We start from the raw sequence: 20,000 nt of genomic DNA, 5'->3' as shown, positions 1-20,000 counted from the left end.
TAAATAGAAGAATTATTTAATATATTTTTTTCTCCTTCAAAAGCTATATTTTACACAATGATGCTTTAAGTCCCAATATACATACATCACAACAGCAGATCAACCTCCGGTGCTGCAGACATACTCAGACCAACAGACAGACAATCTGGGGTCTGGCCTAGTCAAAGTCCCATCTAAGTACACAGGGTAACCCCGCCGTAAACAGACCCTTGTCTAAAGAACACATGACAAAAAAGGATAGGCACAATGAGTATCTCTATACATTAAAAGACTTAGAGCAAAAATAATCTATCATAGCACATATCCATCTGTGTGACACCGTTTTTTGTGAATCTGATGAATGATTAGTAAATTAGTCAAAAGTAAGACCAAAATCTGTATGCTTCTTTAACGGCAAATGATGACAATTTCTGACACCTCCTTCCCACTGTAACGGACATCAAGAGGTGGACTTGAGCTTCAAGTGATCAAAAAGTTGGGGTTTGCGTCTATGGGAAGGGAGAAGGAGAAAGGCTAAAGGGTGCATCTGAATAGTTCAAGTGGCTTCCCCTCTTCATGTGCACTGAATCTAGAATAAAGGAGATTGACAGCACTTTGGCAGATCTCTTACTGCTACTTTCGCCGATCCATTTCTTCGAGATAAAGCACACAAGACATCTCACTAGGAGGAACCCCTTCTAACCGTTTCTTCATGATTTAAGCCTAAACTCTAGCGGTCCAGAGTGCAGCCGAACCAAAATGGCTACTCTCAACGACGGTACACTCCAAATGCCACAAAGCTAAAAAAGATGGTGATCCCCACTAGCGAGGCGGTAGCAGGTGCAGTGAAGAACTGCCGGTACTGGATCTGGAAGTACCAGAGTACGGAGAGCATGAGCACGAAGAGCGGCAACATTAGGCTGCCCACGTTGAGTGCAACGTGGACCTGGTCTGCCGCCCTGGCGCCTGCTGGTGCTGCCCTGGTGGCATGCTGCGAGATGTGGCAGTGCAGAACACAGTTGTCAGCCAGGTTGAGGGAGGCCAAAGTTTGGCTGTCGTCCTGCAAAAGTTGACCCTGGTAAATCAAGCGCACCTGGTGCTCCTGGCCAGTAAAGTAGGTTCTAGAGTTGGGGAGAAGTGAGAAAAATGTTTAAGTTAAATGTCAAACAAGGTCGAAGTTTTCAAGCGTAATAGACTACTGTTGTAGGTTATTGATGGCAAGCTTTTGTAAATGTAATGTATCATTTAATACTGAATGGGTCCTGCATGTTGCTCAAATAACTCCACTTACAGTCTGTTTATATAGCATTAAGGCCTTGAGTAGAGACCTACACCAAACCTCATCTGAATCAGGAGAATATATTTTGTATGGCTGAAAGTGATCTCAATGATCCTCAATCCCAATTGGCCATGCTAGCATATCTAAGTGGAATTAACAAATGACCATGATGGCCCCATGACCCTAATCTTCAAATCTAGGTGCTTTAGTTTGTCTCACACTGGGTCATCTACTATCTCAAGATTAAAGTGAGATTGAAGATTGAGATTAATTGTTATATAACTAAAATCCCTGTATTGAAAACCATCATCTAATGCCTTAATATTTCTTATAGGCCAATACACTTTTCAATTGTCTAAACTTTACAACCTTTTGATGTAGCCAATTGTATCCTCTGGATTGACCTGGGCAGTCCTCTCTGTGTCATTGAGGAACTTCAGGCGTAGAACCATGTTTCTCTCCATGCCATTGGCTGGCTCACCGTCAGGTAAGGGGTTGGCACTTGAGGTACTGTCTAGCAAAGGGGAGGAGGAGGAAGAGGAGGTGGCAGGGGAGGGTCCAGCACCGGTCTGGGTCCCTCCAGCCCCCTCTCTGTGTCTCAATCCGTCTCTCCCAAAACCAGCTCCATCACCTTCGTTAGGGTTTCCCGTGTCTTCTGAACCTTCAGCCCCTACTTCTCCCACGGGGGTCCTCTCCTCGTCCTCTTGGCTACACGCCTCTCCTTGCGGCTCTTCCTTCCCCTCTTCCCCTAGAGGAGGAGCCAAAGTGTCCAAAGTGTCCAAAGTTGTGGCGGTTGGTGGCGGCTCCAGGCCATCACCATCAGTTACATTTCTGGGGGCAGAGTGTTGATCTGGCGAGGGGGCATTCCGTTGGAGATGGATAGAAGCAGCTATAGCAGCAGAGGCAGAGGAAGGGGGTATGTTGAAGAGGTGCTCGGGGGGCTCGGTAGTGTGGGTTGAGGCCCAGGCCAGCACCAGTACTAGCAGCAGGAGGACAGCTCCAAAGAGCAGGGTGACCTCATCCCCCACCCCCTCAATGAGTGCCATGGCCCCGGGGCCGCAAATCCCACACTAAGGCAAGTTAAGGGTAGGCACCTGGAGAGCCGAGGAGACCAAAGAGTTAGGTTGTTATGAATTAAGCAAACTCAAACATATGAACAATAATATTGGGTATAATACAGAGCAGTCAACGTAAGTGGTTTCCTAGGATGCACTGTCTACATAGTAGTTGTACCATTCCAAAGCAAACTATGGAGTGCCCAGCAGTGGTTCGCAGCTAACGTAGCACACGTCAGCACCTTGGCAAAATCCTATTCTATCTTCTGTATTGTAGCTAACCACTGCACAAAGTAAAACTATTACTACAAAAAACTTATGTTGTAGCTAGATGTGTCTAGCCAGCTGCTCCTGCTACTATATTAACGCAAGTGTGTGTTGTCAAAAAATGTCTGCCTGGCTAGTTTTATGCAGTGCTGTGTGACTGACACTTGCATGGAAAATGGCCAACAAACGTTAACTAGCCAGCTTACATTTATAATATATTTTATAGATAACCCAAGTATAACGAGCCAGCTGTGCAGATAACCTAGCTATGCAAACAACAAAGCTATCTAACGTTAGCTAACACGGAGCAGCAAGCTATTGTTTACTAGTATACAACAAGCTTACAACTACTGTAGCTAGCAAAACAGAATGGTTTAGCTAGACCAGAAGTGCTAAGTTATCTACAGTCATACCTATTTACTGGTCTCAAGCTAGCTAGTTAAATGACTGAACAAGCTAGCTAGAAAGCTATTGGTTAGCAGATTGATAAGTAGTTATCTTGCCATGTCGACATGTCTGAGCCAGGTGACGTTAGCGACTAACGTGGCTAACACATTAGCTAGCTAATGTAACAGACATTTAGCTGGCTAGAACCAGTCTACAGCCACACTGGCAGAAGATGTTTTAGAACACTATTATCTATTGACATATACTGCTAGATGTACAGATAACATTTGTTTGTATTGCATCACACTATTTCCAAGATTTTAATTGTTTGATGAACTTACTGTTAACATTTGAAACCGCATTTCTTCTTGGCTAACTAGCTAGCACTAGCGAAAATAACACCGCGTTCACACATTACACTTCCTGATTGCTAAACCAGGTTGAGTGAAGCAAGGAAAATAATTTCCGGTGGATGGCAAACGCTCATTTTGCAACACTGATGCTGAAAGTGTTATACATTTATATTTTTATTGTCCTCCTACGAATAGATTCTGATATGGAAGGTTTTGTTACATCCTAAATTTGTCAGACAGTTTCATACTAAATCAAACTGGTCACTCTATTACTATCTAAGACAAATATGTTATTGCATATTTTGACTGTACTCTAATATCCTTAAACTGGATTGTTAACATTATGGTTCTGATAGGTACATTTTCAAACTGTATTCCGTGCTTTACAGTATTTCTGATAGACTTTAATCTCTTGATAGAATCTCTTAATCTGCAACGAAATAAGAAAGCCTTATACTATTCAATATCATATGGAACAGTTTTCAAATACAGTTGGTCTCTGCTCTAATTTATATATCTCTTTCTATTTTTGGCTGTCTTGATTGTAATCCACTATACTTTAATCTTACTTTTATAACTGTTTTTGTATTTTATGTTTAACATTATTTTATTTGTAAACGGTATCTGTACCATGCTTCTGTATTTGACCTGATTATTCATTAATACAAAAAAAAATTATAGAATAATTTCCGGTATTTTCTATGTAACTTTTCATTATAATAACATTTGTATTTATGTTATTTCACTGTGAAAACAACACAATATTGGAAAAGGTAGAATAATTGTATCTGCATAAATAGATACATCCTTTTAAAGGTGAAAATGTGCAATGCTGAACCAGTGTAAAATGGAAAACAAACGGAATTACAGATAAGTGGATATATATAGTCAAGTAATAGAATATAAAATAATAATAATATAATTGTGGAACAGTTATGATATAGTTGTGTGTCTATCTATGTACATCTGAACTACCCAGTGGGCTCTAATTTCTGTGAAACTCAAATAGATATGCATGTATTACCTAGTTTCTGTAACTTGACCCCTGAGTGTGCGGGGCCCATAAGAGATCCCCAGACTGGGCTGCTTTCACGGGTAACTTCCATACTGCTGCCTGTCTGCCTTTTAGTTCCAAGGGAACACAACTCCCATGGTGTTTTAATTTACAGAAAACAAATAGGTTGAGAGAGAGAGAGAGAGAGAGAGAGAGAAAGAGAGAGAGAGAGAGGCAGGCAGGCAGGCAGGCAGGCAGGCAGGCAGGCAGGCAGGCAGGCAGGCAGGCAGGCAGGCAGGCAGGCAGGCGGATAGATAGACAGAAATCAATTAACAGTTTTCAGTATTACAGCACCCTTTCAAATTTATTTAAATCAGTTGTTCTTTACCTGTCTACACACAGTATGGAATAGCCTACTCAAATGACAACATGTCATTAAAGGGTAAACCAGAACCAAACCATGACACAACTGCTTCTGAGGTTTGTGGTACTCTAGATCATTTTAGCAGATGTTTCTCCTGACTTATTTTCCCAGAGAGGAAAAATTGTCAAGGAAAACAAAGGCTTAAGTGACCCATACCTACAACAAACTGTGATAGCAAGTTAAATTATATTCTGTAGCATCAGACCTTTGATGATTTGCTTTAATTATTATAGAAACACGTTGAACCACATTTTGTTTGCAGTTTTAGTTTGGAGGAGGTCCACCTAACAGGTTAACAAGAACTGATAGGTAGCAGACTGGTAGCAGACTAAAGGAAAGTCAAAGCATGACTACTTTATTGTAGCTGTAATGAGGGAAGTAAACACTCAGACCAATTCAATATTTCTGTATTTCTCAGAAGTTCTCTAATGTGTCAATACAGTTTATTGTGTGTAGATGAAAACATATATTCAAATATACATTTGAATTGATACAGTTATAGGAATGAATAAGTGAAGGAGAATTGTGAAGTAGGCCTATATAATCACATGAATGCATTAAGAATTTAAAAATATTCAACTGGGCACCCAAAATGCAGTGCAGTTCAATGCAGCTATCACAACACCAATTTCCAATGTTGGACTGCTCCAAAGAATGATTTGTAATGCAAAGGGTTGGGTGGATCTGGTAGAATTGAAGCGGCCTCCAATATTATGAATATATTTTTAAATTCTGTAGTCCTATTTACATTTTGAATTTACGAAATGGTGCATTAGTCAAGTAGAGGTCGAGAATTACTTCAATGTTTTGGGAAGTTATTTGATGTCTTCCCCAAATTATAAAATCTAGTTTTGCAATACAGTTGCTGTACTAATAATAAAGTCATACATAACTTAGAAAAAAATGAAACAATGAACCGATTAACACACAAAGTATTGTATTTCGTAGACATGCTGAAAATACATAATATTTAATTGTATCGGCTGCATTCTATGTTAGCCAGTAAGAACCATTTTACATGGACAACATTTTCACTTATTAAAAAGAAAACTATACAAGAGCATCTGAAAGTATGCTAATGTTTAATAACTAAATAAAAAATGTTTAACAACACGTTCTGTAATGTTTGTATGTATTTATTCATAATCCTAATAATCCTTTATCAAGCTTTACTCATTTGGACAACACTGAAATAATTGTAGTGCTTTTGATTGGTTATAAAATTACCAAGATTCTATTGAACAGTTTAAACTACAGGGGGGGGCATGGTACAAACTTCCTGTCTAAGTTGTTTTTGGATATATCCTAGGTTCCTGTCTATGGTTCCTGTGCTATTAGCTCCTAGATCCTATCCATTGTAGAGACACTATCCCCCCACCCACATGGTTGATCCCTATTTCCTGTCCACCCGCTGTAGATTTTTCCTCTCTGTTCTGATGAGGAATCATTTTGTAGACTATATCAGTGGTCAAACTTATTACGCTTTGAAATTACATGTTCACAATGACATAGGTGCGCTGTATGGATATGCAAAGGAAGTTAAACATGGTTGTACTTCATGTCATAACTTTAACGCACACAGACTTTTTATTTAGTCCACTTGGCAAAGTAACGGTGACGGGGGAACCATAGCTGTAGCCTATTGGTAAGTTGTCCAAACGTGTTTTAGTTTTTACTGTTATATAAATCTAGCTAGGTATTGTGAAAGTGAAGATTGAATGTTTGTCTTAACCTATCCAACTTTGAATATTGATCCTTCAAATTAGCGCTGAAACTAAATTATTGTAGGAGAATCTGTCTGTTCTTTTGTATTGGAACGTATTTAGGCAATGCACATTTAACACAACAAACATGTTAATGCATCACAAAAGTCATAGTTAGGCCTAATGTTAGGCTGTCTTGACAGTTATCCGTCTGGTACAGAGACCTATTGGTGTTGACTAGACATGAGGGCCTCATCCTCCCGCTTATCCAGTTTTTCGTCTCGTGACTCACTATCATGGAACCGGTAAGTTTACTGTATGAATACATACGTAGCCTCTGTTATCCCAATAAGCATGTCACTCTGAAACTGATTCCCATGATATGTTTGTAAGCGAAAAGTCATTTGCGCAATAGTTGAGCTACGTTGTTTGTCGTTCTTACAATTAAGTCATAGCATATTGATCCACTGTCTTAAAGCCATTTGCGCAAGTCACCTCACATTACCTGTGACCAACAAAATGCATTTTATAAATTGGAATGTGCTACAAGTGATCACCTCCAGGCCACGCTATTGCAGCGTGCAATTTAGCCTACCAAACATAAGACATTACAAATCAAAAGGGGGCTTTAAGTTTTCTTAACCGGAAATCTTGGGGAGGTTTTTACACTGTTTCTGTTTCAATGTATTTGAAATTGATAAATGGAATGCATTGATCCCTAGCCTTTTCAATTTGCATAAAAAATAGTTGTCGATCATTTATTTGAATATGCAGGCCAAAAGTGATCCTAATCTTGGAGGCAATTACTAATTTAAAGGCAATTGGTGCACATTTTATGAAATGGTTTATCGTTATTTTATCCCATCTTTGTTGGCGGAAGCATGCGCAAACCGCTTCCTTGTTTATTGCCGTCATCGAACGCAGGGAGGAGGAAAGTATGCGTGCGTGCGTGCGCTAGTGTCAGAAAGCAGATAGGTCTACTCAGTGCGAAAGAAAATTAAGGGAAAGGAAAGGGAAGCGAAGAGTAATATAAGCGGTCACCCGAGCCCTTAAAATAACCTAATTAACGGAATTGCCTTGCGCTTGTGCTTTATATCTTCCAACCAACACATCAAAGTTGGAAAACGCAATGTGGATATTTGTCATCCGAACGCACAATTCGTTTTGGAGGAGTGGAAAGACAACAGAATCTTTGTTTTTATAGATAAAAGCGCGGCATTAAAACGGATTGGGCAGAAGTGGAATTTTGTTGAATTTGGCTTTGGACATTTTTACATATTTGTCAATATCAATAACATTTTAATTCCACGTCGTATTTCATCAAATATCCAAGGGTAAGAGCCAACCCTTCAACTGTTAATTTCATATTCATGGTCTAGGCTCTGAATTTTTCCTCATCCTTTTTTTCGGTCGTGGCGACTTCTTGGTTGAAGGATGCCAGACCAAATCTCGGTGTCCGAGTTTCTCTCGGAAACCACAGAAGACTACAATTCGCCAACGACCTCCAGCTTTACCACCCGGCTGCAGAGCTGTCGGAACACGGTTAACATCTTGGAGGAGGTAAGGCCAATTTGAAAATCGCTTGTCAGCCGGTTAGATGAATACTGCACAATTGGTGTTGCCTGTGCATGTAAAGCACCATGGAATGCTGTCAGCGTGATAAATGAGACAAATCCCTGTTTAAACGCAGTTGCACCATAACATTCTGCAGACGACAATGTAACGGGCAACCTAGTTCGGCTCTCCCAGTTATAGCCTAGTGCATGCAATATGAAAGCCCACATATTTTCCGCAGGGATGAGTGTCGGCATGCGGAAGAGGTCAGTGATAAGCTCAGTCCATTGTTCTAGGAGGCCGATGTAACATGCTTACTTATAACGCGCTTGTTTTGGTAATGAAATGTTACATTTGCTTGACAGCAGTTGTCAACATTTAAAAAAAAACATTTTTACGTCAAATGACGGAGAAATCCGCATAACTGTTTGCATCTTGTGCAGTGAGGCATGAAATGCCAATGATTCATCAGAGAGAACAGTGCAAATACAATGATATACAGTTTAATTTATCAAGTAAAAACGTTATCTTTAAAGATTCCCTATATTGTCTAAAGATTAGCACACTGAGAAATTGTGATGAATTTTGGGAACCTCTAAACCAGCTACTTCATATAAATATTACTACCTGTGGAAGGTTGAAAATACTGATGATTGGTCACACCTGTTCTTGAGCAGACATATAAAATGGAAGGTATATATTTCAACATTAGGAAGCAGTAAACAATATTTTATGTAGTCCATAGTATAATAGCCCATGTAGTAAGGTTTGTTGGAATGATACAAACATCAATATAACATCATTTTATGAGGCCAGCATCACAAACCTGTGACCAACTATCACCATGCTGAATAACCGGTCAGCTAATTAGTGTAGGTGGCAAAAGCACAGGAATGTCACGAAAGACCACCTGGTTGCAATGGGGTTAGGGTTAGCTTGACAGCAGTTGTCAACATTTTAAAAAAAAATTTTTACGTCAAATGACGGAGAAATCCGCATAACTGTTTGCATCTTGTGCAGTGAGGCATGAAATGCCAATGATTCATCAGAGAGAACAGTGCAAATACAATGATATACAGTTTAATTTATCAAGTAAAAACGTTATCTTTAAAGATTCCCTATATTGTCTAAAGATTAGCACACTGAGAAATTGTGATGAATTTTGGGAACCTCTAAACCAGCTACTTCATATAAATATTACTACCTGTGGAAGGTTGAAAATACTGATGATTGGTCACACCTGTTCTTGAGCAGACATATAAAATGGAAGGTATATATTTCAACATTAGGAAGCAGTAAACAATATTTTATGTAGTCCATAGTATAATAGCCCATGTAGTAAGGTTTGTTGGAATGATACAAACATCAATATAACATCATTTTATGAGGCCAGCATCACAAACCTGTGACCAACTATCACCATGCTGAATAACCGGTCAGCTAATTAGTGTAGGTGGCAAAAGCACAGGAATGTCACGAAAGACCACCTGGTTGCAATGACCCAGTTGTCTACCCATTATATTCATTTATGAATGCACTCCACAAAATTTGTAAATCTGCACTTCCAGTGACGTAGGACAATCTCTGAAATTGTAGTGGTAATAATCCAATAAGTGGCTCTGATTAGTGCACAATGCACAGCAAAAGACCCGATGCCACGAATTTTACGTTTAGAAGCCAGGCTGTTTCAGTCAAAGTTTCAATCAGCATCTTCACAGGTGGATCCATTCACAACAGTGTGTCCCTCGTCTTATGTCGGTAGGAAAAGGATATAAAGACACACATAATTCTCAAATATGTAAGCCTATTGTTTACGATCCATATATTTTTGTATTAAACTTAAATTAAATATATGCATCTATCTAGATGTGTTTCTGCTCCCTTATTGCTACTGCACCTGGTGATCTACCAGTTGTGCTGTAGCACATGGAAAAATGATGAATCATCTGTCCCACTGTGCTATCCAAAGTGTAACTTATAGTTCCCCCTGTGCGCACAGTACTGCATCTTTGTTTTGTAAGTCATTTAGTACCGATGTTGTAACACCATAGCACTAGGAACGGTTACACATGTCTCAAGGACATTGCTTCTTTTTTCTTTTCTTTTTACATCAGTGCCTGACTCCCTCATCATTCGGTGTGTGCGTCTTGCTTAGTAAAGCAAGTTGTATAGAGTTGTATCAATTAGGTTCCATTCAAGAATAAGGATGTCAAGGAAACCAAACACTGGACATAAAGCAAAAACATTTTCTTTACCTTTTGACAAGCTACCTTTTCAGAAGCTAACATGTAAAGTCATCTTATCCTCTGAGGAGTGGAGATTTGTGGTGGGGCTAAATATAGACGCCCGGCCATAGCGCAGTTGTGCAACTGTGGAGTGGTTTTCATCCCTTTGGAGCTATGGTATTATGGAAGGATCGAGCGAGGGATTAACCTACTTTTAGACTTTTTGTTCTGCTCTTACCTGGCCTGCTAGATATCTGCCTTGATAGGGATCCAGGAAGCACCACAGAAGGGGAGCTCCCTCCATCGCCTAGGGAGGAACTGCATTTGTGCCATGGTTGTTTTAATGCTGTACACTGTGTCTGGGTAAATATTAATGGATCGATTTAATGCGTTAAGCTGGAGTCAGATGGCTGAGCGGTGAGGGAGTCGGGCTAGTAATCAGAAGGTTGCCGGATCGATTCCCCGCCGTGCCAAAGGACGTTGTGTCCTTGGGCAAGGCACTTCACCCTACTTGCCTCGGGGGGAATGTCCCTGTACTTACTGTAAGTCGCTCTGGATAAGAGCGTCTGCTAAATGACTAAATGTATGTAATGTAATGCATTCGATCTGGGAGTATGCTAGAAACACTTGTGGTGGGTAGTAATAGCTAATGTATCTGTGAAGGCTTGTTGAGAGACTTGCTGCGTGGGCGTTTGTTGATGGGTGAGAATAATGGGCAATGTGTGTATAGTCAAATATGTTTGATCCAGTGCATCAAACATAACCATGGTAGTGGTACATGTAGACAAGCAGGTAGCACTGAATACAATTCTAAATGAGCACGCACGTCAGGCTCTTGACAGGGATTGTTGCTAAAAGGGAGGCAGGCTGGGCGAGAGGGAACGCAGCTCTAAAAGTGAAAGCAGCCTGTGATTTGAGTTAATGATGTCTCCAGTGATGCCAGGCTGGCTGGAGCACTCAGCCACAGGGATGAGTCATCCACAGTGTCAGGTTCTGCTTTCCAGTGGCTGCTAATTGATCAATTCATCTTTCCTTCCCATGTGCACATGTATGTGTGCACTGAGCATGTGTTTACTTGCATGAGCAATCAGGACTTGCATGTTACAGTATATCGGGTGGTTCCTCTTCTAGCTGTATCTTTTTTGCATTGGCAAAAAGAAGCATTATAGGTCTTGCACTGCCAAACACAGCCACATTAAATCCTTCCCAGACATACTGAGCGCCTAGAGATTATGTTTGCCTTCAGGCATACAATACACTTTTGCACAGATATCCTGGATAGACTGCAAGCTCACTGCTATAGCTTTCACATTTACATTTCTGTGGTGAATTTGACTTGCTGCTCAGCCCAACCCTGTGATTGAGGATCATTTTAACTAACATCTTGGCTCCAAATCACAAAACGCACTGATTACTTAATCAGAAGTTATATTTCATTGTGATGACTTGGATTGAGAGAAGGAAAGTTTTCCATACCTTACATTTATGGCTTGTCTGTATTAACAATCCACATTTGCTTCTTGGTTACCTCTGCCACCCATATCATCTAGGAATCTTATTCTACATTTGTCCTCCTTTGGTCAAATATACAGGTATGATTCATTAGTATTGAGTGTCATTGTTTTTCAGGTGTACTTTAACAGTAGGAGAGTGAACCCACCTTGTGTATGTAGGATGGAGTTGTCCTTGTTCAGGTAGATGATTTCATACTCTCCGGGTTGCCTTGCTGTGTGTGTGTCTAAGAGAATGTAGTTAAGTCTTCCAAACTATTAGCCCCATAAAGACCACTCTTAAGATGGATAATGGTTTTGCTGGCGCAATTCCACATTTCTTTATTTTGGGCCGTAAGGCATCAGAGGGCTGTGGCAGTGAACCGACAGTGACAGGCCAGAAAGGCTGCCAGCGATGCCTGCCCATGCCATCAACCTGAACATTTAGACTAGTTATCAAAGTATGATGGTACAATGGCACTGTAGCCTTAATCTGTTGCAGGAAATAAGTTGAGCTACAAATCACATTGCTTAAATATCCAATTTAACTGTGATATAATTTGAATGAAACCTAGTAACTTGTTTTTCATCTATGAAAAATTGCATCACAAATGTTTTTTATAAATGCATAATTTTTCATTTTCGTGAAACCTTTGCATGCCATCTGTCTAATCCCAAAATGTGGATCAAATTAGATCAGAAGTGTTGGCTGTTACAGTACATTAGATAGTTGTAGGCAGTCTGGTATAGACATCTGTGTTGCAAGCTGTGTCCATTAAAAAGCTTGTGACCTTATATACAGCTGTCTGTTTTTTTCTTTCATGAATGCAGTGATAATAATGTGAAATAATGTGTTGTCTATTGAAAATAATTGGTTTGGGTTGTTCACAATTTGGCTTTGACAAATCCACACTTTGTGGGGAGTGACATGATTAACTATGAGACTTGATGAGAGAGAAGATTAAGAACTGAGAGAGAATGACAGAGACACATAATGCTTTTAGCAACAGTGATAATGCCCTTGAGAGAGAGAAGGAACAGCCAGACTGAGAGAACTCCAGGCAGAGACCCTGCTCTTTGAAGGTATTTTAGGGACACAGACACAGATTAACAACCTAAAGACCTTGTCCCCCCAGTTCCTGTCAGGGGTTTATTCCTACAGAAGGATGGCTAAGGTGGTATGTAGATTTTTACTTGGCACATGCTTGTCCGGATACAGGTCATGGTCTTCTTTATTGTCTCACTTGCAGCCAAACATTAAACAAACCATTACATAAAAATAACAACTTATTTCAAGTTGTCGTTTGTAATTTGTAAGATTTATAGAACTCTTAAATATCACCAGTTAGATGGAGCTCAAACAAATGTCATTGTATTGACAAGCAACAATAAAAAGACTTGTAAAAAAATCACAAACAAGAATGTACTAGATGGTTTTGTTCAACTAAACAGCATAACTTTCTTTAGATAAAAGGCACATCTTTTGGATTTAGCCTTTATTGTGTCTGTGTGAAATTGTTTGACTTAGCTGGGCTCAGCTGTGTCATTGTGGTTGACTGGTCTGATGTGGTAGTGACCGTGTCTGGGAGACAGGGACTGTTCCGGACAATGCCTCTGAGGCTGAGCTACACAAGCCAGAGTCCCCTGTCCTCGGGTGAGGTCACCAAGTGCAACAAAAAAATGTCATATAAATAATAAGATGTATTTTTGGTGCTTCAAATGTATTTCTCAATTTTTAATGGATGGTGAAAATAAGAACAAAATAGCTTAGCAATATTTTTATACCAAATTTGAAGAGATTTAAAATGAAACACAAAAATATTAACAAAAATGTTAATCTGAGCAATAAAAACTAAATAAATACATAATAAAACTAATAGGCCAGTATGCCAATGGATCTCCTTTTAGCGAGATCCCCAGTAGCTTTCCTAGTAATAATTCTCAGTGAGATAGGTGCAGGATTTCTGTTACAAAACTCACCAGGCAGTTGCTCTTGTCATCTATCTAGTGAGTGTCTTCACCACTGCTCTGAGGTGTTGACGCTACACTTTCCAAAAGCCCTGTTTTGCACAGTGTGATGGTAATTGCAAAAGACATGCATTTGGCTAAATGTGCCTCTTAAGGAAATATAGGAGTTTCCTAGCTCTCACAGTGTGTTCTTCAGTGTACACAAGGCAGACTTGTACTTTTTTAGCAGCTCAATTTAAACTTGAACAGTTTAGATTTTCAGAAAGCATTAACCTTCAACAATCAATTGACCCAGGGAAACAACCATGGTGCTGCATTTCCCATTTGCATTTCCATCTGCATTCATTTTGTTTAAGTACTATAGATGTTGGTTTGATCTATCTCAGAATCAAATGTGGACTGATTTGTTTTGTATACAGCAAATGCAGAAGAGCTAATGTGTTTGAGTGCTATGAATACTTTAGTGTCCACAATTTAAAACATCAAGGATGCAGTGTTTTTTCTCCTCAGCTTGGAAATCTGCTGTCAACGTGATTTCCAGGTTGTTCTTGGATGACTCCGCAGTGCTTGCGAGTCTGTATCGTTAGGGATACCTGTGCATGAAGACATAAACACAGTTAGCAAGTTAGCATGGTTTCCCCGGAAAAAAATTAAAACACTGTTTTAATGAGTGGGAAAGGATAACAAAAAGGGGAAGAAGAGCAAATGCATTGATGCTACAAAGAGAGAGAGACTGGCCATGATATGCATGAAGGGAGAATGAACATCGAGTGAGTATGGTTTTATAAAACGGCCCAATTAATGTAAAAATGAAATGTCTTCACACTTTGTATCTTTTAGTATGTGTGAGAGTGAGCTTTTGATCAAAACAAGGTTTTAAGATGTCTGTTTGCTAATGTTTTGACCGCATAGCTTGGCAGTGAGATGTGTATTCAGCAGTATCTGTGTGGCTTTGTGCGTTTAGGAGTCACATGAAGAGCTATTTGTGAGCCAAACGTGCAGTACATGGTACATACAAACATTGCATTGCATGCATGTGTGTCTTTTTAGTAATTTTGTGAGTTTGCTGAGTTTCTTTGGCCTTGGTAAATGTGAAAGGCCTGTGAAGGACACTTCCCACAATGCAGTTCTCTGCTAAGTGCTGACCCAGTCCTGTGCTGTGAACTTGACCTGTCTTGGCAGGAGACAGACAAGATGTTGGCAGTTAAGTTTGGCACACATTGCTGTAATGACCTCACTGTTAATCTGTGTGTGTACAGTATGTGCATTCGTCTGTTTAACCTTTTCTTGTTAGGTTATTGGATCTCTTTAGGTCATTTGTACTGTACAACATGTGTTCAGCTTTTCTCAACCATTTGTAGTCTTTTGTCAAATACATTTAAGAAAACAGAGGCAAACATGTTGAAATACAGAAAAACCTTCAGTCCCTTAGTCTAAACACTATTCGTCATGAGAAGGATGTTATTTGGTGTCCTAGATGACTGGTCGTCATCCCTCTATAGGTCAGACTACATGCGCGCCTCACAACGACCTACATCTTTTGGGTTGGGTTGCTATGGCAATGGATGCCGCTGGCAGCACAAGAGAAGTAACACGTCTGTCGCTGTTTAACGTGGCGTTTGCATCCCAACCCCCTCCCTTAATTGTGGGACCTGATGCTTTTTCATTTTCCGTTTGTCTTTCGTTTTCCCATTTTCCCCTTCCTACAGCATCGCCACCCCCTCCATATTTTCCTTGATCAGTGAGATTTATATTTGATCAGATTTAAACTGGAATTGCACTATGACTGATGCTTTTGTTTGTAGGCTCAGAGGGAAAAATTTGAAAAATTATGATGAAAAGGATATTATTAAAGAATCTCAAGTGCTTTGTAAGCTGATGGTAGAGGATTGGGAGAGCTTTTGTGATATGGTCTCTGAGATAGTGTTAGAAAGGTGGAAAGCGAGAGAGAAAAAGAGAGAGGAAGTGTGTTTGTTTAGTGTCTGTGCCCCATAGCTCTGTCCACTTAACTGTGTTTACTCTGATTCTGTGAAGGCAGCTGGTAGTTCTAGGGCACAAGTCAGCAGATGTATTTTTGGGTGCTCTTAACGTGTTTGTGAAGGGCATAAATTGAGTAGTATGATTTGTTTCAGTGCCAGTTTGTTAATGGTGCTATATAGTGTTAGGTTATTCAAATGTAGCCTGTCTGAAGACAGAGCTATTTCTGACTTTTTGTAATACCCAGTTCAATATACCAAACTGTACGTAAAGGAGGCTTGAAAGTAAAGTACAAAAAGGGCAAAGGAGTGAGGATGCAGATACACTCCTACTGTACCTCTTCTGCCCTCTGCTTGTCTTGGCATTTCCTCATCTGACTGGCACTGGAAGTGACTAAAATAGTCCAGAGGACCCGAACAGAGAGGCAGTACTCCCTATGGGCACCAGCTTTAGTCTGGCCCACTTTGCTAAGCGTATCTATACCTCTCTGTAACCTGTGAGTTTCAGTGGCAGCTCATCGAGATGCCACCGATCCTGTACATGCACACCAACAATTAATGATACAGTTAATAATGTATGTTTTCTTGTACATAATTCGAAATGATCCCCTATTTTTGAGGGTTAGGGTAATGATTTGGCACGTCAACTGACATATACCACTTTTTGGGTACTACAGGTTTGGTTGTCCTTATTCCTTGGGGTATGTAATTGTAATGTAAACCAAATTCAGTAAACTACATCATAGACACACTGGATTAGAACACATTAGAGTTAACAGTTTGAATCCTACCCTGCCCAGTGATGGTGAGTACACAGCCTACAGTTTGAAGTGCAGTAGACAACAAACCAACAACACATTCTGTAAAATGTAGTTTTCAGTTAGAATGAGCTAACCCTATTCTAGATTTAGACAAATCAACAACTCTTATCTCCTTTATGGCTAATCAGATTTGGTGGAGAGGTTCAGGTGTTTATCCGAAGGCTAATGATTTGTTCCTGGCTTCGATACCACATGAGCCCCACTATTCGCTGCGGGGTTCATTAGCTTTTCACACAAATTGTTGGGAAATGCAAATTAGTATAATTTAAATGGGATTGGTTACAGTATCGAAGTAATCCTGTCAATCTTGACATTTACCCACATTTTCCACATCTGTGAACTTTCTTTTGCATATTATTTTTTATATAAAGAAAGAAAAATATCTTAGTGGAAATAGAGCTCGAACAAGCTCCAGTATCTTTGTTTTTTGGATCACACCATTGTACAGGCCATCTGGGTTTACTAGACAGAGTCTAAGCGAAGCCCTTGTTGCCATGATTACAATGAGTATATATCCATCTGCCACTCCTATCAAGCCGCTGTCATTTAAATTGAGTTCCATTTAGCCTTTTACAAAGAGCTATATTTTATTGTTAGGCTTAGGTTAGTTTAATGTACAATGTTTAAGTACTTTTAATAAGGTAAAAACATAGAAACAACATTATTTGTATTGTTATCTATGCTACCTAGCTCAACAGCAACAATGTAGCAAGCCATCAGTAATGTTGGAAGTAATTCATCAGCACAATTCTTAAAGCTGTTTGTTCAAAGTTGCAATTACAGGGCCACTGCCGTGCCCTTGCGTAGTGCTGCAGTAGGCTTAACGTCTGCTATCGACTTTGTGTCCCATACCATTTTGCTGGGAAACTGCAGTACTGTACCTGTAAGAGTTCTAATGATGTATTGATCCTCCTGCATAGCTGTGTGTCCCCTAAATGTGTTTTGGAGGACGATGACAGTAATGGGCTGCTATGTTATGTACAACTGTTAAATGTGCTTGAGGGATGCTTGAGGGATCAGTAAACATAAATACACTAAGTGAAGCTACCATTGTGTTTCTTGCTCAGGCCAGGTCCTTTGAGAAATAATTCAGCTTTCAACTTTTCGAATAGGCACACAACAGTGTGCTCCTACAGTAACATGCATTGACTTGATCTACAGTATCATTTTGCTTAACAATTTAAATATATAATCAAAAATTCCACTGGCTTTATGACACTCCTACAGAAACTCGTTCCCATTACATTTCCATAATCTGCTCCAAATGATGATGATGATAATGATTTTACTTAGTAATATTATTATTTTTTCGAATGTAGCCATTCAACATACCTATGACACCCCTAACCATAAAGCTCTTCAACACCAGTGGAAGAATGGTGATTGGTTAAGAATGTTCAAATCAAGAATATAGAACCATTGTTCAAGATAAGAATGTTATCCTATTGTGTTCACAGGCTTTGGATCAAGACCGAACAGCGCTTCAGAAGGTGAAGAAGTCTGTCAAAGCCATATACAACTCTGGGCAAGGTACAGTGCATTTTATGTGGACTCAAGCCATCATTTTGCTGTCAATCTTGTTCTTGGTGTTTGCAAAAATCAGCGTTGCATGGCCACTTTGGGTTTCATATTTTTTGACGGGGTAAAATCTTAAAGTTCAACAGAATGCAAATGCTTAATGGATGGCCTTTTCTTTTAATGTTCTCATTCTTTACTAGACAGGTGACCTATTGTCACTGCTTAGGAATGGTTCCATTAAACAGGAGAGAATCAATGCCAGATGAGAATGGAATATCAGAGGATAACTTTTTGGGCAGAAAAGTTGTGGAACCCGGCTCCTTCTTGAGCGTTTGTCCTCCAGCCTTTTAAAACTACAACAATAAAAATGATTGTGACAATTACAAGTTTTAAGGTCCTTTTAGATATTGTAATGGTCCATTTACACTATTGTTATCTCCAACATTTTGTGCATGCCATTGCTGATGATGCCGTCCGTCACTTTAAAAGTTCTGTCCTTCGGTCGGGCTGACTAAGTATGTAAGAATGCATTCTGTATACTTAATAGATTTAATTTTAAAATTATTTCTCTTCAGTAGACATTTATTGTCACAGACCCCTCCTCTTTCGGTCTCTAACACACTGTTACATGTGTAGTGACCATGTGTGGTGCAAAATTTGTGTAGGAAAAACCTTCCTGATGGTGGAAAAATAAAGTTTTGATTCGATTAGAGACAGCTTTATTGCCTCTTTCATCCTCCGGGTTGGAGTACAGAGATGATAGTATGTTCCAGTTTGGGGATTAGAAACAAGCAAAGAGGCTGATTTTCCCAGGGGTGTTTAGTTGGGATCATTTGTCGTTGTGTTCACACTGGATAGATGCACACATCCCTGCTTTGATGTCATGGTTTAGCCAGCCACAAACACACTTTCCCACGAGGTAAAGAAATATTTTAGATAAAGACCTTCGAAGCATTGCTGTTTAAATTGTAGCCTGTCTAAGGAAGGGGATGTAGTTACCATTCATTTAACTTAAGCAGAGTTACTAGCTTTGTTGTTCCCCGCTGTACCAAGTAGTCTGGTGGTCATTGTCATTTTGAGACAACAAAAGAAAACTTTGCCCCAATCATTGTAAAGCTCCCATACAAGGTCAAATCTTGAATAAGTTGGCAGGCAACCCAGTGGCTCTGGGGAAGATGTGGTCCTGGCAGAGTTTAGACTGCACCTGATGCTCATGCTACGTAGGATTAAGGCAGAATGCAAATCCATGTACTTGTGTAAATATGTGTTGTTTAAGTTTGTGCTGATGTACTTAAATTGCATTGTCTAAAACATTGTTTCTGAAAAATGTCTCTGAAATCAAGTGTAAATATCTGCAAAGATAGTTTTTTGCTTAACTTTTCCGTTTTTTTTTTAATTTTTTTTATCAACACAGATCATGTTCAGAATGAGGAGATCTATGGGCAGGCACTGGACAGGTTTGGCAGCAACTTCCTGGGCAGGGACAACCCAGACCTGGGCAGAGACAACCCAGACCTGGGCACAGCCTTCGTCAAGTTTTCAAGTCTAGTCAAGGAGCTGTCAGCACTGCTCAAGAATCTGGTGAGGGAAAATTACTTAAAATATGATTAAGACTTGTCACTATAGGAAATGGGCAAGCAGCTAGTTTTGTTTGTTCATTCTGGTATTGGAATGATGGCTGGAGGTTTCTGTAACCTTGTGATAAGGCTGTAACAATACTTTAATGTTTCTATGGACAAGAGGAAAAGTGAACACGTCTTGTGTATCCATGTCCATTTATACCGAGGACATGTTAGGGTGTGATAATAAAAATCCCCCAAAATATACTCCTTTTTTAAAAGAGCATTCTTTCTCTTTTTCTCGTCAGCTTCAGAGCCTGAGCCACAACTTAATTTTCACCCTGGACTCGCTTCTCAAAGGGGACCTGAAAGGAGTGAAGGGGGTAAGAAAAACGATGCCCTTTTCCCATCCTGCCAAGTGCTGCAACTTGGCACAGAAATAGTCCCC

General features: G+C 39.8%; 2 protein-coding genes across 2 annotated transcripts in view; one reads left to right on the top strand and one right to left on the bottom strand.

Annotated features, from left to right (window-relative positions):
* Positions 1 to 3,395, bottom strand: tmub1 (transmembrane and ubiquitin-like domain containing 1). Its single transcript, XM_047027500.1, has 3 exons — positions 3,309 to 3,395; positions 1,628 to 2,352; positions 1 to 1,100 (listed from the first exon to the last, which is right to left on the bottom strand). Exons 2-3 carry the CDS (start codon positions 2,302 to 2,304, stop codon positions 749 to 751), a joined length of 1,029 nt encoding a protein of 342 aa, XP_046883456.1. The 5' UTR covers positions 2,305 to 2,352; positions 3,309 to 3,395; the 3' UTR covers positions 1 to 748.
* A 2,778-nt stretch (positions 3,396 to 6,173) lies between these two features.
* asap1a (ArfGAP with SH3 domain, ankyrin repeat and PH domain 1a) overlaps positions 6,174 to 20,000 on the top strand; it is a 29,499-nt gene continuing 15,672 nt past the window's right edge. Inside the window, 6 exon segments of the mRNA XM_047027645.1 lie at positions 6,174 to 6,383; positions 6,645 to 6,746; positions 7,875 to 8,001; positions 17,933 to 18,005; positions 19,408 to 19,574; positions 19,861 to 19,935. Coding sequence (XP_046883601.1) covers positions 6,685 to 6,746; positions 7,875 to 8,001; positions 17,933 to 18,005; positions 19,408 to 19,574; positions 19,861 to 19,935 — 504 coding nt within the window. The 5' untranslated portion in view covers positions 6,174 to 6,383; positions 6,645 to 6,684.

Source organism: Hypomesus transpacificus, chromosome 10, assembly GCF_021917145.1.
Source record: "Hypomesus transpacificus isolate Combined female chromosome 10, fHypTra1, whole genome shotgun sequence".
NCBI lineage: Eukaryota > Metazoa > Chordata > Actinopteri > Osmeriformes > Osmeridae > Hypomesus > Hypomesus transpacificus.
The sequence above is the reverse complement of the archived record's forward strand: the minus strand, read 5'-3'. Positions and strand labels throughout refer to the sequence as shown.